This window comes from Crocodylus porosus, unplaced genomic scaffold (genome assembly GCF_001723895.1).
Source record: "Crocodylus porosus isolate Cpor-Errol unplaced genomic scaffold, CroPor_comp1, whole genome shotgun sequence".
Taxonomy (NCBI): domain Eukaryota; kingdom Metazoa; phylum Chordata; order Crocodylia; family Crocodylidae; genus Crocodylus; species Crocodylus porosus.
The window spans coordinates 149,080,078-149,099,041 of NW_017728906.1; the positions used below are offsets into that span (position 1 = coordinate 149,080,078).

Sequence of the window (18,964 nt, forward strand, 5' to 3'; positions counted from 1 at the left end):
ATAGGCAGTACAAAGGGCATCAAACACAGAAAAGGCTGGTAGTTTGTTTGAAAGGGAGGTTCAGATCATCCAGATTCCACAGCATTTAAAGCAGTGGCACTCAGTCCTGCCTGGCCGCAGGAGGGGTCAGTCTTACTCAAAGAGCCACAACACTGCACATGCCCTTAAGGCAATGGGACAAACCCCATAGTCTGTACTTGCATTCATTGCATTATTCACAAATAGAAGGAAAGACATGTTCAATGAATGGAGGGACTGCAGGTAATATATTGAAGAGTTGCTTGTGGGTTGCAAGCCCTGGTCTGATTATCATTGATCAAAGGTTTTCAATGACACATCAAGGTAGATAGGATCCTGGAGCTGAAGCTATTTGAGACACATGTGCTGAAGAAGGCAGTTAAGGAACTCAAAGCATTTTTAAATTTTTCAACACATGGTACTGGTTTGAAACTATTTAAACAATAATTTTCTCATATTTTATTGGCAACTGTGCATCCTGGATAAGCAGAATAAATGAAGTGTGCAAGAAAAAAAAAGGCCTTATTCTGAGTTAGGAACATGAGCTGCAGAGAAAAGCCCACAACATGATTAGACAAGCTCACTCAGTGATGGAAATAAATGTGGGGAAGTCAATTATTTCCAGATCTTACCATGGAAGAACAGCAAACTACTTGCTGGAGACCATTCATAGAGGGGTAGTCCAGATGATGAGAAGAAAGTCTAGGGAAGACAAGAAGGAAAGCTTTTAAGTTGCCTTTTTTGTTGTTGTTGTTTCAAGCTGTCACATGAAGTGAAGCCTGCAGAAACTCCCAGAGAATTGGACTGAGTGGATGTTTGCAAGTGCCAGAATATGCCCCGAAAAGAAACAGAGAGAAAGGAGGGAAATGGAAGAAAAGCATCACTGAATAAAACAATAAAAAGATTGTTACCATTCATATTCTTCTTTACCATTCATCACTGACTGAAATGAGTCACACACTTACAGCATGCATCACCACATTCCTATGGTATGTGCTATAAGGACTTCTCAGGGGTTCCCTTGACGTGTGATGAGCAACTTGGTCTGGTTGCTATATACTCTACTGATGTATCTAGTAACAACCAGTGTAGAGGCTGACTGTGACAATACAGGAGTCAATAGTAGTTTTACCCCTGATTCAACAAGGTGTTGAGCATGTGCTTAAGTTAAAGCATGTTTACAAAGTCCACTCCTAATCAGAAAGACACTTAAGCTCAAGCCGAAATCCTATAGACTTCACTGGCATTTCTGCATATGTTTAAGTACTTTGCCAAATAAAAGCATCTGCTGCTAATTTAAAGGGAACACTTCTAAAATAGGGTGCTAAAGATAATTAACTGCCTACTTGCATTATGTTTAGAGATACCAATGGACATGCTCAGAAAGGCTCTGCCCTGTGCAGCTAAGAAACACTGAGATGGTGGAAATCATAAGGCAAAAGTGAGATAGGATTTCATAGACATTAGGGCTGGAAAGGACCTTGCAAGATCATCAGGTGCAGCCCCCTGCCCCAAGGGCAGGAAGTCTGCTGGGGTCAAATGATTGGTACACATCCCCTATGTCCCAATAAGAATCACTTCCACTTGGGCACTGAAGGAAGGATCTGATTTTGGTTTGCTAAGGGGAATCGATCTGGAATTTTAACTGGAAAATAGTTGTCAGAGGGTTGCCTGGGGCTTCATAGACTAGAGTTAAAATAGGCTCCATCATTTAGATCTAGAGCCACAACACTAATTAGCCCCACTGATGCTAGTGATAGTCAGACACCTAAAGAGAATTTAAATAACTAAGTATCTTGGTGGGCCAGGGCATTAGCCTCTCTCAGTCTTAGCCTCTCTCAGTCTTAGTTCATCTCCAATATGGGGATGACAGTGCTTCTTTGTTTTGCACGAGTGTTGTGAAGGTAAAGGCCTTCATGCCTGTGGACACTCAGGACAACACCCAGATTGGTCCCTGAGGTGCTTAAAATTCAGGAGGGTGAATCAAGACATAATACACTACATGTCAGACAGTCATTGGATAAAAGATAGAGCTAGTCCTGAGAGCAGGGACTGAAACCCGCATCTCCATCGTGCAGCAGAATGTTCAACAACAACTGACGGTCTTGCTCTACTTCAGCATTACCTAGGAAATACTGACTTTCATAGATTCACAGATGTTAGGGTTGGAAGGGACCTCAATAGATCATTGAGTCTGACCCCCTGCATAGGCAGGAAAGAGTGCTGGGTTCAGATGACCCCAGCCAGATGCCTATCTAACCTCCTCTTGAAGATGGCTAGCTTATGGCCATTATTTCTTGTGACCCACAGGGGCACCTTGGTGAGCAGAGCTTCACCAATTCCCTTCTGTGCCCCCATGATGAATTTATAGGCAGCCACAAGGTTGCCTCTCAACCTTCTCTTGCAGAGGCTGAAGAGGTCCAGGTGCCCTAGTCTCTCCTCGTAGGGCTTGGCCTGCAAGCCCTTAACCATACGAGTGGCCCTTCTCTGGACCCTCTCCAGGTTATCCACATCCCTCTTGAAGTGTGGCTCCCAGAACTGGACGCAGTACTCCAACTGCGGTCTGACCAGTGCCCAATAGAGGGAAAGTATCACCTCCTTGGTTGTTTGTCATGCATCTGCTGATGCATGGTAAAGTGCAGTTAGCTTTGCTGATGATTTCATCACACTGATGACTCACGTTCATCTTGGAGTCCACTAGGATCCCTTTCCACTTCTGTGATACCAAGCAGGTCATTTCCTATGCAGTAGGTGTGCTGGACATTTCTCCTCCCTAGGTGCAGCACTTTGCATTTCTCCTTGTTAAATTGCACTCTATTGTTTTCTGCCCATTTGTCTGACCTGTCCAGGTCTGCCTGTAGTTGTTCCCTGCCCTCCGGTGTGTCCACTTCTCCCTACAGTTTTCTATCATCCACAAACTTGGACGGAGTACACTTCACTCCCTCGTCCAAGTCATTGATGAAGACATTGACATTCTCCTCCCCACTCTATCCTTTCTGTACAGCTTATAGCCCTCGATGTGTACCGCCCAGTCGTGGTACCTATTCAATTTTTTGATGATTGGTACTGACATTTGGAAGCCATCCTCAAGTCTATCAGGAGTAGAATTTTTTTAACCATGCACTTTTATGACCGTTTCTTTAAAATTATATTCAGCATTGTGGCAGGAGTCTCCAAGTTGTGCACTTAGACAGATATAAATATTCTTTTTCTTAGCATACAATTAACATGTACCCTTTGAAGAAGCACGGTATTGTTTTACTTCTATGAGGTAACTTTAGTTTGATTGCTTTTGAAGCAGCAGGAGACTTCTGGCTGTGGCAATAACTCTAAGCTTTTGTCAGTTCTTGATGCAAAGTTGCTTCCTGAGAAATGAGCACTAGCCGAGATCCCCCACAGAGCCCAACTGCGGTGTTCTGCTGCCCCATCTTTTATTAATTTGGTGTCCACTGTACTCACACAAGGCTGGTGTCAATGGTGTAAGAGGAATTACAGGTTACAAGGAATTGGGTGAAACCCAAGATGAGCACACTTCCTCCATGGGTCACACAGAGGGAAATTAAATGATTTGCCCAAGGTCACAGAAGATATCAGTGGCAGGGCAGGGAACAAACAAGTAACCCTCTTCAGAACTGGTTTCTCCTCCAATGGGAAAACAACATGGCAAGGTTCTGAAATCTGATAGCATGCCTCTAAAGGGCAGTTGCATACAAGTTAATGAGAAATATTTTTAACTTATTTGATATATGGTAAAATGAAGCACTAGAAAAGGGGTCATCAGTTGGCACAGATGTTTGTGCTGTTGTCAGGAATCACTTTGTTGTGCATTACATTGGAGTCTACCTGCTATCTCTGCTGCTATCGTCTGATATGGACACTGCTTCTCCCAGACTGGCAAGGTAGCTTTTACCAATTACTGTTTTTTGTTATAATTTGATTGCTTTGTATGCCACAGCTGAGGCCAGATGAACCAAACTGACATTCTGGAAGGACAGGGACACATGCACACACTGAAAATGTCCTGTTCCCTTTTTGCAGGAGACTGATTCTATAAAGCACAGAAATGAAGGATGTAGTTCCTGTCTGGGGCTTTTGTTTCCCCCGTGATGGGAGGATTCCTTGTAACAACACGAGAACTGCCATTTCCTGGGTCAGACAATAGGTCCATCTTGCCCAGTATCCTTTAGCACACATGGCAGAGAGTGGAGACTGAAAGGAAGAGTGAACTGGGTATGACCAGGGTGTTTCCCCTGTTCCTTTCCTACTTGCAGCCTCTGGCATTTAAGGTCTAGGAAGTTCTGATTCTCTGTGTATTCACACTTATCTTTGGGGTGGGGTGTTTGCCTCCAGTCATTATGCTCCTGGTAAGCCTAGAGAAAAGTTGAATGAATCTTGGCACTGGGCTAGACCAGTGGTTCTCAACCTTTTTAGACTTGAAGCACCCTCAGAAAATGCCAGCTCTGAGTATTTGCTTGGTTTTTTAGACTCCAGAAAAATAGTATAGCAGTTTTTTTGTTGCAAAGAACTCCAGAAGACCACACCAGGGCAGAATGGTTTTAGCCCCATGGATTTCTGTTTGGAATCGCTATGAATAGCTTGCAAATCATGTTTCCCCCCTGGCAAATGCTAACATTGAGTGGCACCTTGTACCAACCTTGAAAGGAACTCAAGGCACTCCAGGGTGCTGTGGCGCCCAGTTGAGAATGCCTGGCCTAGACAGTGGTGGGCACGCTACAGCTTTGGGTAGGTGGCATGAGACTTTCTCACAAATTCCTGGCCCCTTAGACTCATAGAAAATTAGGGTTGGAACAGACCTCAGGAGGTCATCTAGTCCAACTCCCTGCTTAAAGAAGGACCATCCCCAGCTAGTTTGTCCCAGCCAAGGCTTTGTCTACCCAGGTTTTTACAATCTCCAAGGATGGAGATTCCACCACCTCTCTGGGCAGCCTGTTGCAGTGCTTCACTACCTTCTCTGTGAAAAAGACTTTCCACATATCTAAACTAAACTTCCCTTGCCACAACTTGAGACGGTTGCTCCTTGTTCTGTCATCTGCCACCACTGAGAACAGTCTAACTCCATCCTCTTTGTAACCACCCTTCAGGTAGTTGAAGGCTGCTATTAAATCCCCCCTTCAGACTAAATAAGACCAGTTCCCTCAGCTTTCCTCATAAGTCATGTCCTCTGGCCCCTCACCATTTTCACTGCCCTCCACTGAACTCTCTCCAACTTGTCCACATCCTTTCTGCAGCAGGGGGTCCAAAACGGGACTCCAGATGTGACCTCACCCGTGCTGACTAGAGAGGAAGACTCGCTGCCCTCAATTTGCTGGCAACACTTCTACTCATGCAGCCCAGTGTGCCCTTGCCTGGCCCCAGAGCTGCCCACCTCCACGTTTCCGCTTCCCTTCCTCCCCCCTTCGTGCTTCCTCTTCTCCAAATTCCCACCCCCCCGCTGCTGGAGGGCCCCGACCTAAGGGCTGAGCAGGGCGCTGGCTTCCCCCGCTGCTACTCGGCAGGCTTCGCCGCTGGGCGCAGAAGCGGACGGGAGCCCGAGCGCACAGCAGCCCCGGGGCGGCAGAACGCGGCAGGCAGGGGGTGGAACGCTACTTCTGCCCCGCCCTCTCGAGCAGCCAATCCGCGCGGCCACATAGAACGTAGCTGTCTCCAGCGTTCCATGGATGGAACCCGGAGCCCGAGCCCCTGGGCGGGGCGGCTGCCGCTGCCGCTCTGCCTGCCGGTGCGGGGGCACGTGCCGGGGGCTCTCCGCACAGGCAAGGCAGCGGGATCAAGGAAGGGCTGCGCTGCCGCTGCCCTGCCAGGTGCCGCCTACGCTTGGGAAGCAGGGGACCGGAAGGGTAGGATGAAGCACGCGAGGGTTTCCTGAGATGAGAGATTACTTCCGTCCATCCATCCTTCCAGCCACCCGCTTCTCTGTCTGCAGGGGGGTGGGTGGGCTGGGGGAGGCTGAGGAAACAGCACAGGGGCTGTGGGCAGCTGCGTCTACCCAGGACTCGGGGGGAAAGAGGGGGCAGGGGTGTTTCTTGACTTGTCCCAACCCAGACACAGCAAATCATTCGGCCTCAGGCATCTCCCAGCTACTTAAATCCCCACCCCTTCCCAAAGCCATGGTGGCCAAACAGCGGATCCGGATGGCAAACGAAAAGCACAGCAAAAACATCACACAGAGAGGGAACGTAGCCAAAACCCTGGTAAGGTGACCGGGAGGACGGGAAGAGGGATAGGAGTTGGGAGGAGGGGGAGGACAACGGTGATCTCCTAATAAGTCCTCAGCCCAGCAGAAGGGGTAAAGTGGGGAATTGGGAGCTGAAGGGTTAAGAGGCAGCTGGAGCTCCAGGCTGGGGAGTGGAAAGGATGATCTTCTTCTAATTTTTTTTAATCCATTTGGTGCTGCCCGGAGGGAGCGCTCCAGGCTGAGCCAGAGTGTGTGAAAGAGCCTGATGCTAAAATCAGGAGCCCCTGTTCTGAAACGATGAATGGAGGCATTTTCACACTGCAGTGAGTGAAAGTGCTGGGGTCTTGTGAAAAGCACACAGCACAATCCTTCTCTGGGAGGGAGAGACCCACACTGTCCACCTGCATACCCAAATGGGGCGAGACTGAGAGACTGGCATGCAGAAAGCAAGTCCCTCCATGCAGGCACTGCCACACATACACACCTTCCCCTCAGCCACTTGAGAAATCCGCACACATAACCCACCCCACATCCCCAGTGAGGAACGACACACAGCAAAATCCAGTAGGGCTACGGGCAGCCACTCGTAGCCACTGAAAAGTGTACAGGCATGAAAATCAAGTCCGAGCTCTCTTGCTACCTGGTGAGGGGTTATTTTGTTCAGTTTTCCTGGGCCACCCGGCTTGCAGGAGATTAAAACACCAAGATTTATTCAACTTCGCTTGAAAGAAAGCAGCACGCTTTCCTGGGCAAAATGCTGTCAGAGGAAGTATAAGGCCTCTGTGGCCGAGACAAGAGAGTGCTATTTGACTTGCGTGAGACATTCAGGTACTTCTGGTACTGTCAGGACAAGGAAGACAGGCTGAGCTTAGTTCAGTAAGCTCACTAAGACCAATCTAAGCTTAATCATGTTTTCTTGGCAAGACATGTTTCCTTGGCAATACAGGCAGTCCTCAGCTTACAATGTTTCGAGTTACATTTTGCGCTTACAACAGTTGTAAATTGACATCCTGTTTCAACTTCATGAAGTCCGTTTCGATTTTACAACGCTTGATCCAATGTGATGCCATGCCAGCGAACAAGTTCACTGCGTCGCTCATCTCCCTGCAGAACATCTGTCCAAACATCTGTTTCCTGGACGCTTTCTTTAAGAAGCAGACAAGAACCTGCAGCCAGGGCTCCTGAGAAGACTCCTGCCAAGAATGCTTCAAAAAGTCCAGCAAAGTCACCTCAAAGAAGTCCTTCCAAATCAATGTGCTTGCTATTTACAATAGAAATACATTGATGTAGCTAGATTACTCATCTATAATTGATTGAGTACAAAATTCTGGGCTATTTTTGGTGAAAATAGGAACCAATCCCCCATTTATAACATTGTTTCTTATGAGAAAATTGGTTACAATGTTTCAACTTAAGACAAGGTTTTCAGGAACCAATTGTGTCGTAAGTCCCAGGACTGCCTGAATACAAAAGAGGCAACTGGGTATGGTCCCCTTTCATCACTTAGGGCTCCCTCCTGCTCCTGTGTACAGTGGAAATTGAGCCTTGGAATACAGTTGACTTCAGTAGCTCTGCTGGCACAAAAGGCTAGTGAAGCAATAACCTTCCAGCCACAGAAATCCTGTTTATGCCTTTGGAAAAAACATGTGAGGAGGGCAATAGTCACACTTGTGTACCTGCTGTATACATTAAGTTTGAACGCTGAAGAGCTATGCTTAGCTTCATGCATCTGCTTATTAGTTAAACCCGATTATTGGGCCATTCTATTGACATTTCAGCTGCTTAATTTTGAAAATACTCTCAGAACGTTGGTTAGTGGGAGAGATTGTTATTTTAATCCTTAGTTCTTGTTTGCTTTAACTTGTTTAAAAGCTCTTGCTTAGCTAAGTCCACCCATGAGAGTGAATTTCATGGAAAATAGTTTGGTAATATCATCCCCCTATTCCTTCAAAGCTTTTTGCCCCATATTCACAGCAGGTAAACTGTTTCAAAGGGAACCCTGTTGTTACAATGGCAGAAAAGTGCTTGAAATTCAGTGCCGTGTCCTTCACGTTGTCAAGAAGCTCTTGGAACTAAATCAGCCTCCTACAACACCCCCATCCTACAATTCTGACCGACTATGTCAGCCTGAAAAGTGGGACTTTTGTTCAACAAGATTTGGCAATAGTTTAATTCTAACACAACTGAAACATACTCACACTTTTTAAAGGTGACCTTAAATGCTCTTTTGAAAAGTGAAAGCATAAAACTGTTGGTGTTTACCATAAAATATTGCAGGCTCATTTGAAAAATGTGCTTCTGTGAAACAATGTCCTGCCAATGACACACAGTACAGTACAGCTTATTTTTTCCCTTTATCCCCAAGTCAAGTGAATCTGCTTTTTTCTATTGTTCCTGCCACTTGCTGATGTCTGAAGTAGTCTTTCTGGCTGAAGTATGAGAGACTAACGGATGTTTTCCTCTAATGTCGAAGACATTTTTCGTGATTTCAATGCTTCTCTGTTTCTAATCACGCTGAGGCACTTAGGTTTGATTCCATACTGTGTCATGTCAGTGCAAAAATCCCCATGAGTGGAGTGGTGCAGGATTAAGTCCTTAGAAAGCACTTTTCAATCAGAGATCTTTAAAATACAGGAGCTTGTTTAGCACCATTTATGGGGATGGGGAAACAGTGGTACAAATAGGTTATGGACATGTCTGTACTGTAACTATGCTAGGCAGGGCTGGAACAAAAGTACACCCTCTCTTCTCTCCTCCCACTTACTTATTCCTGTTCTCTGTGTTACTAAATACTGAAATGATGTCATATAACTCCTGTTCGGTACATCTCCAAGGTAATTCTCCAGCATGGGTTTAATTGGGACATCCCCAGCACCATTCTAATGGAGGGTATTTTACATTTTTTCCAGTCTTGGGAAGATTTGGAGGGGCATGTTTTTATGGCAGTGCTCTACAGTATGGTAGGACATAGCATAGGCATGTCCTGACATACTCAAGTTAACAAGGTAGGTCTGTGGAAGACCTAGGACCAGACCCCAAGTCTCTTGACTCATATCAGGTGCCTATTCTTTGCAGTAGATGATGACAAAACAGTATCCCTCTCCTCTGTCCTCCCTTTGCTTCTTCCCTTCCCCCACTTCTTTTGCTTCTGTCCTTTTCACTAAAACTTCCCCTTCTCTCCCTTTTTTCCCTTCCCCCTCCCATGTGGGCTGCACACCTCTCAGCCATGTTTTTGCCATTCTCCCCTCCCCTCCAAATGACTTCACTTCAAGCTCATGGGAGCTGTCCTAGCAAAAACTTCTAGATATTAGCTAGGTATTAGCTGCAGTTCTGAGGTGCTCAAAATAAAGCAGTTTTAAATTAGTGTTGCAGAACTATTAATAACATTGGTATTTACTTATGGACCTAAACCAAGAACTGGGTTGCACTGTGAGAGGCCTGTCTAAACACATAGTAACATATACTGCTTGTGCCAAAATGCTTGTAATCTCATCTAGACAAAATAGGTGGTAGAAATCAGGAATTATTATCCCCCATTTTGGAGAACTGAGGCACAGTGATGTGTAGTCACTCTCTCAGGGTGATACAGGACATCTGCAACAGAGCTTGGAACTGAAAATTGTCTCCCGAGTCCTGCCAAGAGTCTTAACCACAACACCCTCCTTCCTCTATCAGTATTTCCACAACTTGAACAAACAATTCCTCTTTTACTTTCCTTATCTTAGAGCTCTGTGAATCCCCTGCTACTATTGATTATATGCCTAATATCTCAGGGCCCCATAAAAGCCTCTGCTCAGATCTTGGTGGGGGAAAAAGCCTCTCTACATTTGCCGTTTTTGTGAGCCTATAATTGTAGGCTATCTTGAAAGCATGATCATGATAGATCATTATTAGCTCCACTGGCAAACTTGATCTTCTTGTGCACTCTTTTATCATACAAAATTTGATCTAATGCTGGGATCTTTGGACTGACACTTGCTTATTCCTTGCCTATTCTGTTTTTTTTTTCCTTTTCACAACTAGAGATGCTTAATGTAAGATGAAATAACTGAGGAAATAAAATATGTGTTCAGTTATTTGGCTAGTTTGGAAAAGTGTTATTTAATGGCATTTTTATACATTTAATTCTGCCAGTATGCATGGCTAAAGCCAACATATTAAACAAGTTAAAGTCATAATTATTAATTTGATGTTTAAACTACTCTTCATCAGGTAGAAAAGCTACAGCAGGTGTCTGCTAATAGATATACATTTTCAGAAATTTGCAGGGACTTTTTTCATTATGTCATCTTTGAAATCCTACAGAAAACATGTTTGCATTCATTCTTCATTACAAAAACCTCTAGTGTATCAGGCTCCCAACAATAATCATGTATCAAAACAAAACTCAGTAGTTCAAAGTGACCATAAAACATGACATTCTTTCTTCCTTTCCCCTTCAAAGCTACATATTAGAACGCTCAGTTGTGCTGCCTCAAAAGAAGTTATCTAGAGTAGAAACTAGTTGAAACTAAATTTATTTTTAGCTTAAGGATATTTTTTGGCACATACTGACAAACAATTATAGTACACTTTAATTTGATTTTAACAACTTCCTCTCCAGTGGACAGACATTGGATCTATGAGTGTGTACATATGTGTGTTCTTCAGCCAACAGCACCGTCAGGGAACCTTATTATTACTTTAAAAATCCAACATCTAGTATCTCACAAAATACATAAGGCCATGTTCTTTATCCCAAAGAGCTTACAATGTAGATAAAACAAGGGAGGGTTGTAAACAGCCTAACGGAGGAAGGAAATAGATAAGCAAATAGTAAGGGGAAAAAAACCCACCTCACTTGCCCTTTTCCCTTGAGAAACTCAGGATGACAGATCTGAAAATAATCTGAGAGAGGCATTAATTAAGTCCTCTTTAAAGGGGAAAAACCAGATTTGAGCATTACTGAATCCCTTAAGCTTTCTGACCTCAGAGCAGACTCTCCTGTAAATACAACTGTCATTCTTCTGTTACTGTATTGTTTTTCATTTCAACTTCTTATCATTGCTGTGAAGCAGTTATGGCAGCAGAATACCTTGTTTTATGTTTGAATGTTTGAGTTTGTTCACTGTTTGAGGTTTGAAGTCAAAACCACATCATTCTTTATCTTGCCTTTCTGCTTCTGTTTTTTAAATGAGCTAACGAGCAAAAGGTCAGATTGCTAACAGACTGAAATCTTCTTTCCCCCTCCCATTTTAGCGGCCACAAGAGGAGAAATATCCTGTAGGACCATGGCTGCTGGCTCTGTTTGTTTTTGTTGTCTGTGGATCAGGTAGGAATAAACTATTGAGAATAGATCAAGAAGTGGGAGTGGGAAGGGGAGGAACTGAAAGGAGAACAGAATTTAAAAGTTTGCAGGCATTTGCCACTGGAAATATGCACACAGGTTTTAGCAGCTAATTGGAACCTCTGTCTGTATTGAAAGATAGAGTACAAACCTTGGCCTGCAACGAGGCTCGGGGTCTGTTCCAGTGAAACGTGTATGTGTATAACAAAAACATCTGGAGAGTGCAAGTGGCTTAACTTGTTCCCTTTTTTTTTCTTGCAAGTCTTTATTATTAAGTCTAGCAAATGAATCCTAACCAGAAAGATCTCTCACTTCAGTTTAGACAATGAGTTTTATTTATCCTGGGGGCCTGGATGTTTCAGGGCCTGTTCAGTTATCAGTATTTTTTCACCTTTGAGTTGTGGGTTTCAGTCTTACCTGAGATGGTAATAGCAAATGGTGTTTACCATTTGAAATGTATCCAGTGGCCCATGAAATGAGTTTTTTGCATCATCCCAGGTTTTGGTGGATAGCTATCCCAAACACAATGCCTGCTGCTCCAGTTTCGGCTCAGTTAAGCTTGTGGGTAGATTCAGAGAAGTGACTGCTGCTGGGAGAGACTGACCCAGCTTCAAAGTTGTCTCTCCAGATGAGGTGGGAGGTTCATGGGTAGAATAATGGGAAAGAAAGTGTGTTCTTCAATCACCTATATTGTACAAGACCACTTTTGGTTATCTTTTCCAAAATCATGTCTGGGATTTTTATGGGCACTAAAGTATGCTTAAAGTAATCTCTTTAAAAGTGCCCCAACATGGTATTGATCATGTTTAGATATAACATCACCTTCTTTTATATTAGGATTAGTTCATTGGTTTTGGACTCGCCTACAGAGCTCTCTATGGGTGTTGAACTATTTCATGAATACAGGACTGGTGGATTTATGTCCAATCTTAACAAATGCCATTTTTGAGAACTTTATGTTCTCTTTTTTTTTTATTTTTATTTTTTGTAAGTGTCATGTATAGAATTTCATGCCCCCCAAAAGCAACCAGCAATGATGGCAAATACAGCCCATTCCAATTTTTTTAAAAAGTGTTCTCTGAACAGTGCTGGTTTTGAGCCTGCATTCCTTTTAAATTTAACTCCTCTCCCCACTGAAGTCAAGAGTTTTAAGTATGCACAAAATATGCAGGTTGCCTCTGGGCTTACCTACTGCTAAAGCTAACAAACATACAGACACCACAATATTAGACTACTCACTGTTAGAGCTCAGGCTTTCAGCTAGCCTGCAGGTCCCATCTTTGTCCATATCTTTGGCTTCTTGTGAGCTTTATTATCTTATGTGGACTTTATTATCTTATGCGGACAATAAAAAGAAATGAAACCACTTCTTAGGTACATCCAATGTATTGTCAGTATCTCAAGAAATAATAACTGCTTCTCTTGACAAGATATCAAGATGCTTAAAACATCCTTAGCCAGAAAGAACAAACAGCAACACTATGTGCTGCTTTCCAATGTATTTCTTATTTCTGTTGTGGAGGTGCCTGAGGATCCTGATTGAGGCCCCACTGTAATAGGTGATCTACAACAACAGCACAAAGGCAAAACCTCAGTCTTGTTTCCCAGAAAACACAGGAAAATCCATGGGCAATTGGGAAAAAAAACCCTCATTGTTACGAATAAATCAATAAAGAAAATGCTAGTTTTATTTCCATTTGCTTTCAAGTAAGACATCCGCATGAGATCGAGTTCAATCCTGCTTCCTTTAATTATGCTACACCATTGCTGACTTACATGGGGAGTTTACCTGTGCCAGAACCAAAGAATCAGTCTCATTATCTTAAGAGTCATCTTAACAATGTGGCTTTGATAGCTATCTTTGTAGTTCTAGAGCTCTGTGTCAGAGATTCATACTTTATCTTAAAAGTTTGCAATGACTGCATTTTTAATAGGGAGTTCATTATACAAAGGCCTCCTATTTCCACAGACCATTTTAGAGTAGTTCTTCTAAGCTACTGTCATCACATACAGATGTAATCTGTGGCCCTTTTTACGACTGCTATTTGTCTGGCAATACTGCCTTGAGGAACCCTGCTCTTATTGCAGTAGATCAAAATTCCACCCACGCCTATTGGCATGTTGATTGGCATATTAAAACCACTGCGATTTTTGCACTCAACAGCATATTAGGGAATGATGTAGGTAGCATATCTACATCTGCCTTTGACTCCTGAACCTGAATGACCATCGTTTGGTCCTTTCTGTTGGTTAGAAACCCCCTCCTGACCTACCAGGATGCACTGAAGGGATTGAGAGCTTGCAAGATTTTTCATCAGTTCTTTTTAAGAACACAGATGCATGGCAGAGCTGTGTGTACTTGTCTCACACTTTCTCACCAACATTTTGTTGGTGTCTGTGTGTGCCATCTGAGGCAGCAAACGCAGCAATTAAGCAATCTCCCCAAATCCTGAAAAAGCTAAGTATCAATGGCTATGTATTCCAGTAACCAATTATCATAAGATAATAAAGTTTTACAGTTCTGCTGGAAAACTGACTTACCAGTTGCCATTTCTTGTTTGTACTGATTATTCTCCCCACTCTGTTAGACACCTCAGAGCACCTGATGAAGCAGGTTATTGCCTACGAAAGCTTGTGCCTCCCTGAACCAGTTCATCTCTAAGGTGCCTGACTTCAGACTAACATGGCTAAACACTGTCCCACTGTATGACTGTACTTACAGATTTGTGCTTTACACTCTGCAACAAATTTTCTTCGCTCTATAACATAATGCAAAATCATTTGCTGTCCATTTTTTCTTCTTTATATATTTCTTTACCACTACTCCCGGATTGACTCTACTCCACTTTTTTCTCATTTCCTGTACCATTTCCTTCAGGTTCAGGTCTCACTGTATCCAGCTCTCTTGGCTTAGGTGGGTTTTTATATGTCTTCCCTCTGCCCTGTCCAGCTTATATTTTGACCCATGTTTTACTGCTTGAGAGTGAATGGACTTCTGTCTTTTAGAACTCGGTATTTAATCCAGCAAAATGCGGAAGCCTCTCAACTTCTTTGGAAGCCATATTCACATGAATATCACACAATCGTGTATCACTCCCTTAGAGCAATGACTTCATCTTGGGCGACTCTCTCTGTAGCAGAGGATACCAGAACTGTTTTAACATCTTAGCTTTGTCATCCTTATACTTCTCATACTTGAGCTGCTGCTGCTGTACTACCAATAGGACCTGCTCTTTTTGTTCATAATCCTTTGAAACTATTATCTTCATTTCTGGACTCTAGTGTCCCTGTCAATGCCTGGCTTTCCCACCTCCTCCTCTAGTTTGCTTGCCTTATTACTAGCCCTGTTATTCTCTCAGCTCTGCTCGCCCACCATTATTAAGTTATTAACTTGTCATGGTCTAGACTCCCCACTTCCCCTCGCTTTGAATGTCTTCAGTAGCTCCTTCCTGTCTTCCTGTTCTTTGCTGCACTTCGGAGTCAGAAATTCCTAAACTGATTACCATTTTGTTTATGGGCAGAGCCATATTCTCTGTGCGGTTTGATTTTTAGGGAATCTGCTGTAAAATTGGTCAGTTTCTAATGTACAGCATGTCAGGCAAACCAAAGCTGTGAGGGCAATAGGAGCAGAATGACAGTGCAAAAGACTTTGCAAAGCAAATCACATTTGTTTAAGCAAGAAATACAGCTTTAGAGAAATGAAGGATAAAAAGCCCTTACAATAATGCAGGCGAAAACATAAAACAAATCATCCCAAATATAATCAATATACAAAATAAAAGCCAGAAACAATAAAATCCAAAAACCCTGTCCACAGGAGAATGTCACTATGGTTATTGATATTAGAAGACTAGGGCTGTGTGAAGCTTCGGGTGCTGATTCGATTTGGAGATCTGGCCCGATTCAGTGGCTGAATCTCCAAATCAGAATCAAATCAGGGGACCAATAAAAAGGTCTGAATCAATTCGAAGCTCTCCAAATCGATTCAGAAAAAGAGTCGGAGAGCTTTGGAGATTCAGGCAGTCCCTGCTCTCCGCTGCAGGGAGCTGGACCTGGACTCTGCGCTGCTATGCAGACACAGTTTCATTAGGTCCACTTCAGGAGGCAGGCTGGTTGAGGGCACTACAACTGAACCCAGTAAATTTAGTTCTATGGTCATGTCTTCAACAACCATATATTGATGTCACTTTCTTGACTTCCTGGGACTATGAACAAATTCCTTAAATTTGGCTATTAGATACTCCCTTAAAAATGGCACTCTCTAGAATGAAGTAGTTCTTAACCATGACTTAACATCACTGAGACTTCTCTGCCAAGCATCTATGGGGTCAGACTTCGCAGTAATGACTGCATTAAAAGCAAGGCTTCCTGATCTTACAGATTCTGCCATTTTAGTTTTAAATGTCCTCCCCCCCGCCCCAACATTTTCTTAATTTTGTCTTTCTAAATGTAAAAGAATAACAGGTGAGAGTTTTATGACAACCAACTTGCAGGGCACTTAGAGCATTGTAAATTGATGAGTGCAATCCTGCAGCCTGTCAAAACAAGTAATATTGTTTCGTAGGCAAAGACTTCAGAATCAGGCTCTTAATAATTAGCTTATGAGGTGTAATAATGGAAGACAGTAGCGTGCTTCAATGTTTGGCTCTTTTCTCACTGCAGATATAGCACCATCTCATACCATTCGTTTTAATACCAGTTGAAATTTCTGTTTCAGACTTGATGGCATGGAATGTCACTGGTGTTAAGTCAGTTTTTGTATACTGTGACATTTGGGAGACTCTTCTCTTTTGACTGGATATTTCTGTTCCAAGCTGCTAGTAAACAAGTCATTTCAGCACTGGTTGCAGACAGATCCCAGTGCTACAAGTGGGCAGAGACCCACGGTTAGTGGAGCTCTGCATAGAAGGGCCCATTTGCTCTGATACATCTGAATCAGTGAGTTCTGTAGGGTGCCTCCTTGTCCTGGAAAACCATCCTCCCAAACTGGTCATCTTATTGACTTCCATGCGACTACTCATATAAGTAAAATTTTGCAGGTATGAGCCCATCATCTGTAATAATTTATATTATTTTACATGCATCAATTTCAGCAATGGTTCAAATGTTGCTTCCTCAGGAAAATGAAGGGAATACTGCCTTAGGGTGAAGTTACACACTAGACCATACTAAGGGCATTTAAAATATGAGCGTCTGCATGTTAAAGTTCATTAACTCATACTAGAAGTGCCTTCTGAGCATCTCAAAGTTGCACCACTGCAGGTGAGGGTTAACTCTGGGCTGTGCAACTTAGCTCTTGTTAGGCTGACTTCAGTCTGCTCCACAAAGGTAAAACAAACAAATTTGTAGTCCTCCAACATCCCAGTATGCACCACTCCCAGCTTCCCTCCCTGCCCCCATACTGATAGAGCCCAGGTATCCTGGCTCATAGTCATGCCCCTACTTGCCAGTTCTCTAGCTGCAGGTCAGAGCTGGGCAGGCAAAAAATACTGTTAACCCTTAATGTACAACTGCTCACAGCATGGTCTAACTTTTAACACTGCTTGACATTCCACAAATTTAGTATGGTCTAAATGTAATGTATAACTTCGCCCTTACACTGTGTGCTGATGGTTAAAGCAGTTTGATGTGGATTCAAACTGCATTAGGTCCCTCAGTTGGTCCCAGGTATCTTACAACCCCAGTGAGGGCTCTAACCACTGAGCCATTGTGCAAAATGGAGGGGTACCCCCTCCTTCCTCTATGTTTGGTACAGGACCACCTCCTATAGTGTGCTGTGAGAACACTATAGGATCATACTATAGTGTGATCAGGCCCTGCATGCAAGAGGCAGAGAAATGGCTAGTATACAAGTCATGATGAGGCTTAACTGTGAACCAGGAAAGCCTTGTAAGCAAAAGTAATTTGTACATTGGAGGGGGTTGCATTCCTGTTACTGATCTACCTAATTATAAGGAGCTGGTTTATAAAACCGCCTGGTAACAAGAAGTGATTGTTCCCGAGAGAGAAACCCATTGACTTGTTAAATATATGCAGCTATGCATGGCAGCATGGCTGCACACACTCTAGACTAAGGGGTCTAATCCCCCATCAGCGCCTGAGGGATTTACACATGTAACTTTCATTAATGCCAATAGAAGATAGCTGCATAATCCCTTTTGCAGCAATGGAGAGAGGAGGCCCCCACTTCAAAGTCCACTTATCTAACCACTTGCAAGATAACATCTAATCACGTCGGTGAGGACATGTCACATTCAGCCCTTTAAAGTGGCAGTATAAGAGAGCAGGACTGAATCTGAGGGAAGTTAGTCAGCCCTTCAACAGCCACCCTTTGTCTTTTTCCCCTTTTCAGCTATCTTTCAAATCATTCAGAGCATCAGGATGGGCATGTGAGAAGCAGGGAATCGACACTGACTTTACCATTCAACATGGTGGACCAGATACAAGTCTAGCCTGGCACACACGTGAAGAGGTCTTACCTGACAGTGCCTGCACATTTCTTCTTGGGTGGGTCAGACCAAAGTACCTTTTGACCTGTCATGCTGGTACATACATGTTTTAACTGCCACAACAGAAAAGGACATTTTGCTTTTCTGTTGACTTAACGCATTAACCACATTGGTTAGCTATTCCAGTGCTGTTCAGTTGATTTATTTATTCTCTTACCTAATGTATTTGTGTGATGGCCATGTAAGTGCTTCTACTTTGTGTGTATATTAGAATTCTGTTCTATGCTGGACATTTGATTTTATTACAAATAAATATTCACGTGTGCCCCTATCACATTGGTTCTAGTTTCCCAAATGTTTGACACTATAAGCAGACAAACGGGTACAGTTGTCTTTTTGGTAACACACACTAGCAGTCAGATCATGGGGTCCTTATTTGTACAAAGCTTTCAAAAGATCTGATCAACTTTCATACAAATATAGATAAAAAATTTGCCAGGCTGCAGCCTCTGGTATTATATTTGTGTATAAACATTTTAAGCAGACCTGGCTGATTTCTTTCTTGAGGGATGAGCATTCATCAGATCCTTAGCTCCAGTTATCCTGAAACAAATTCGCTGCATAATTTTGGCTGAAAAATGTAATTCAGGGCTAGAACTCCTATTGCAGCCCCCTTATGTCCAATAGCTTAGGGTAGAGATGTCAAATGCATGGCCTATATCTGGCTGTATCTGGTTTGCAGAGCCATTGTCTGGCCCACAGTGCTTCTGGCAGGCTAGGGAAGGCAGCAGGGCTTGCTGTACAAGCTGGGGGCAAGCAGCAAGGAGATCCACAAAAGATGACTATGATCAATCAAAATCATGCAAATACCTACACTTACAATTCAAAGTGGTCCGCACCTCCATTTGACATCTTTTAGGGGTCTGCAAATGGAAAAAAAAAAAGCTGAAAATCACTGATCGAGGAGGTTGGAGACAC

At 43.3% G+C, this 18,964-nt stretch overlaps 1 protein-coding gene and 1 long non-coding RNA gene across 2 annotated transcripts; one reads left to right on the forward strand and one right to left on the reverse strand.

Annotated features, from left to right (window-relative positions):
• Positions 1 to 261: 261 nt before the first annotated feature.
• LOC109306488 lies at positions 262 to 1,049 on the reverse strand. The gene is made up of 3 exons (XR_002100006.1): positions 984 to 1,049; positions 651 to 720; positions 262 to 366 (listed from the first exon to the last, which is right to left on the reverse strand). It is a non-coding gene; the product is annotated as an uncharacterized LOC109306488 (long non-coding RNA).
• Positions 1,050 to 5,785: 4,736 nt separating this feature from the next.
• Positions 5,786 to 18,316, forward strand: SERP2 (stress associated endoplasmic reticulum protein family member 2). Its single transcript, XM_019529877.1, has 3 exons — positions 5,786 to 6,227; positions 11,450 to 11,522; positions 17,890 to 18,316. The coding sequence occupies exons 1-3, from the start codon at positions 5,904 to 5,906 to the stop codon at positions 17,928 to 17,930; spliced, it is 438 nt and encodes a 145-aa protein (XP_019385422.1). The 5' UTR covers positions 5,786 to 5,903; the 3' UTR covers positions 17,931 to 18,316.
• The last annotated feature ends 648 nt before the right edge of the window (positions 18,317 to 18,964 follow it).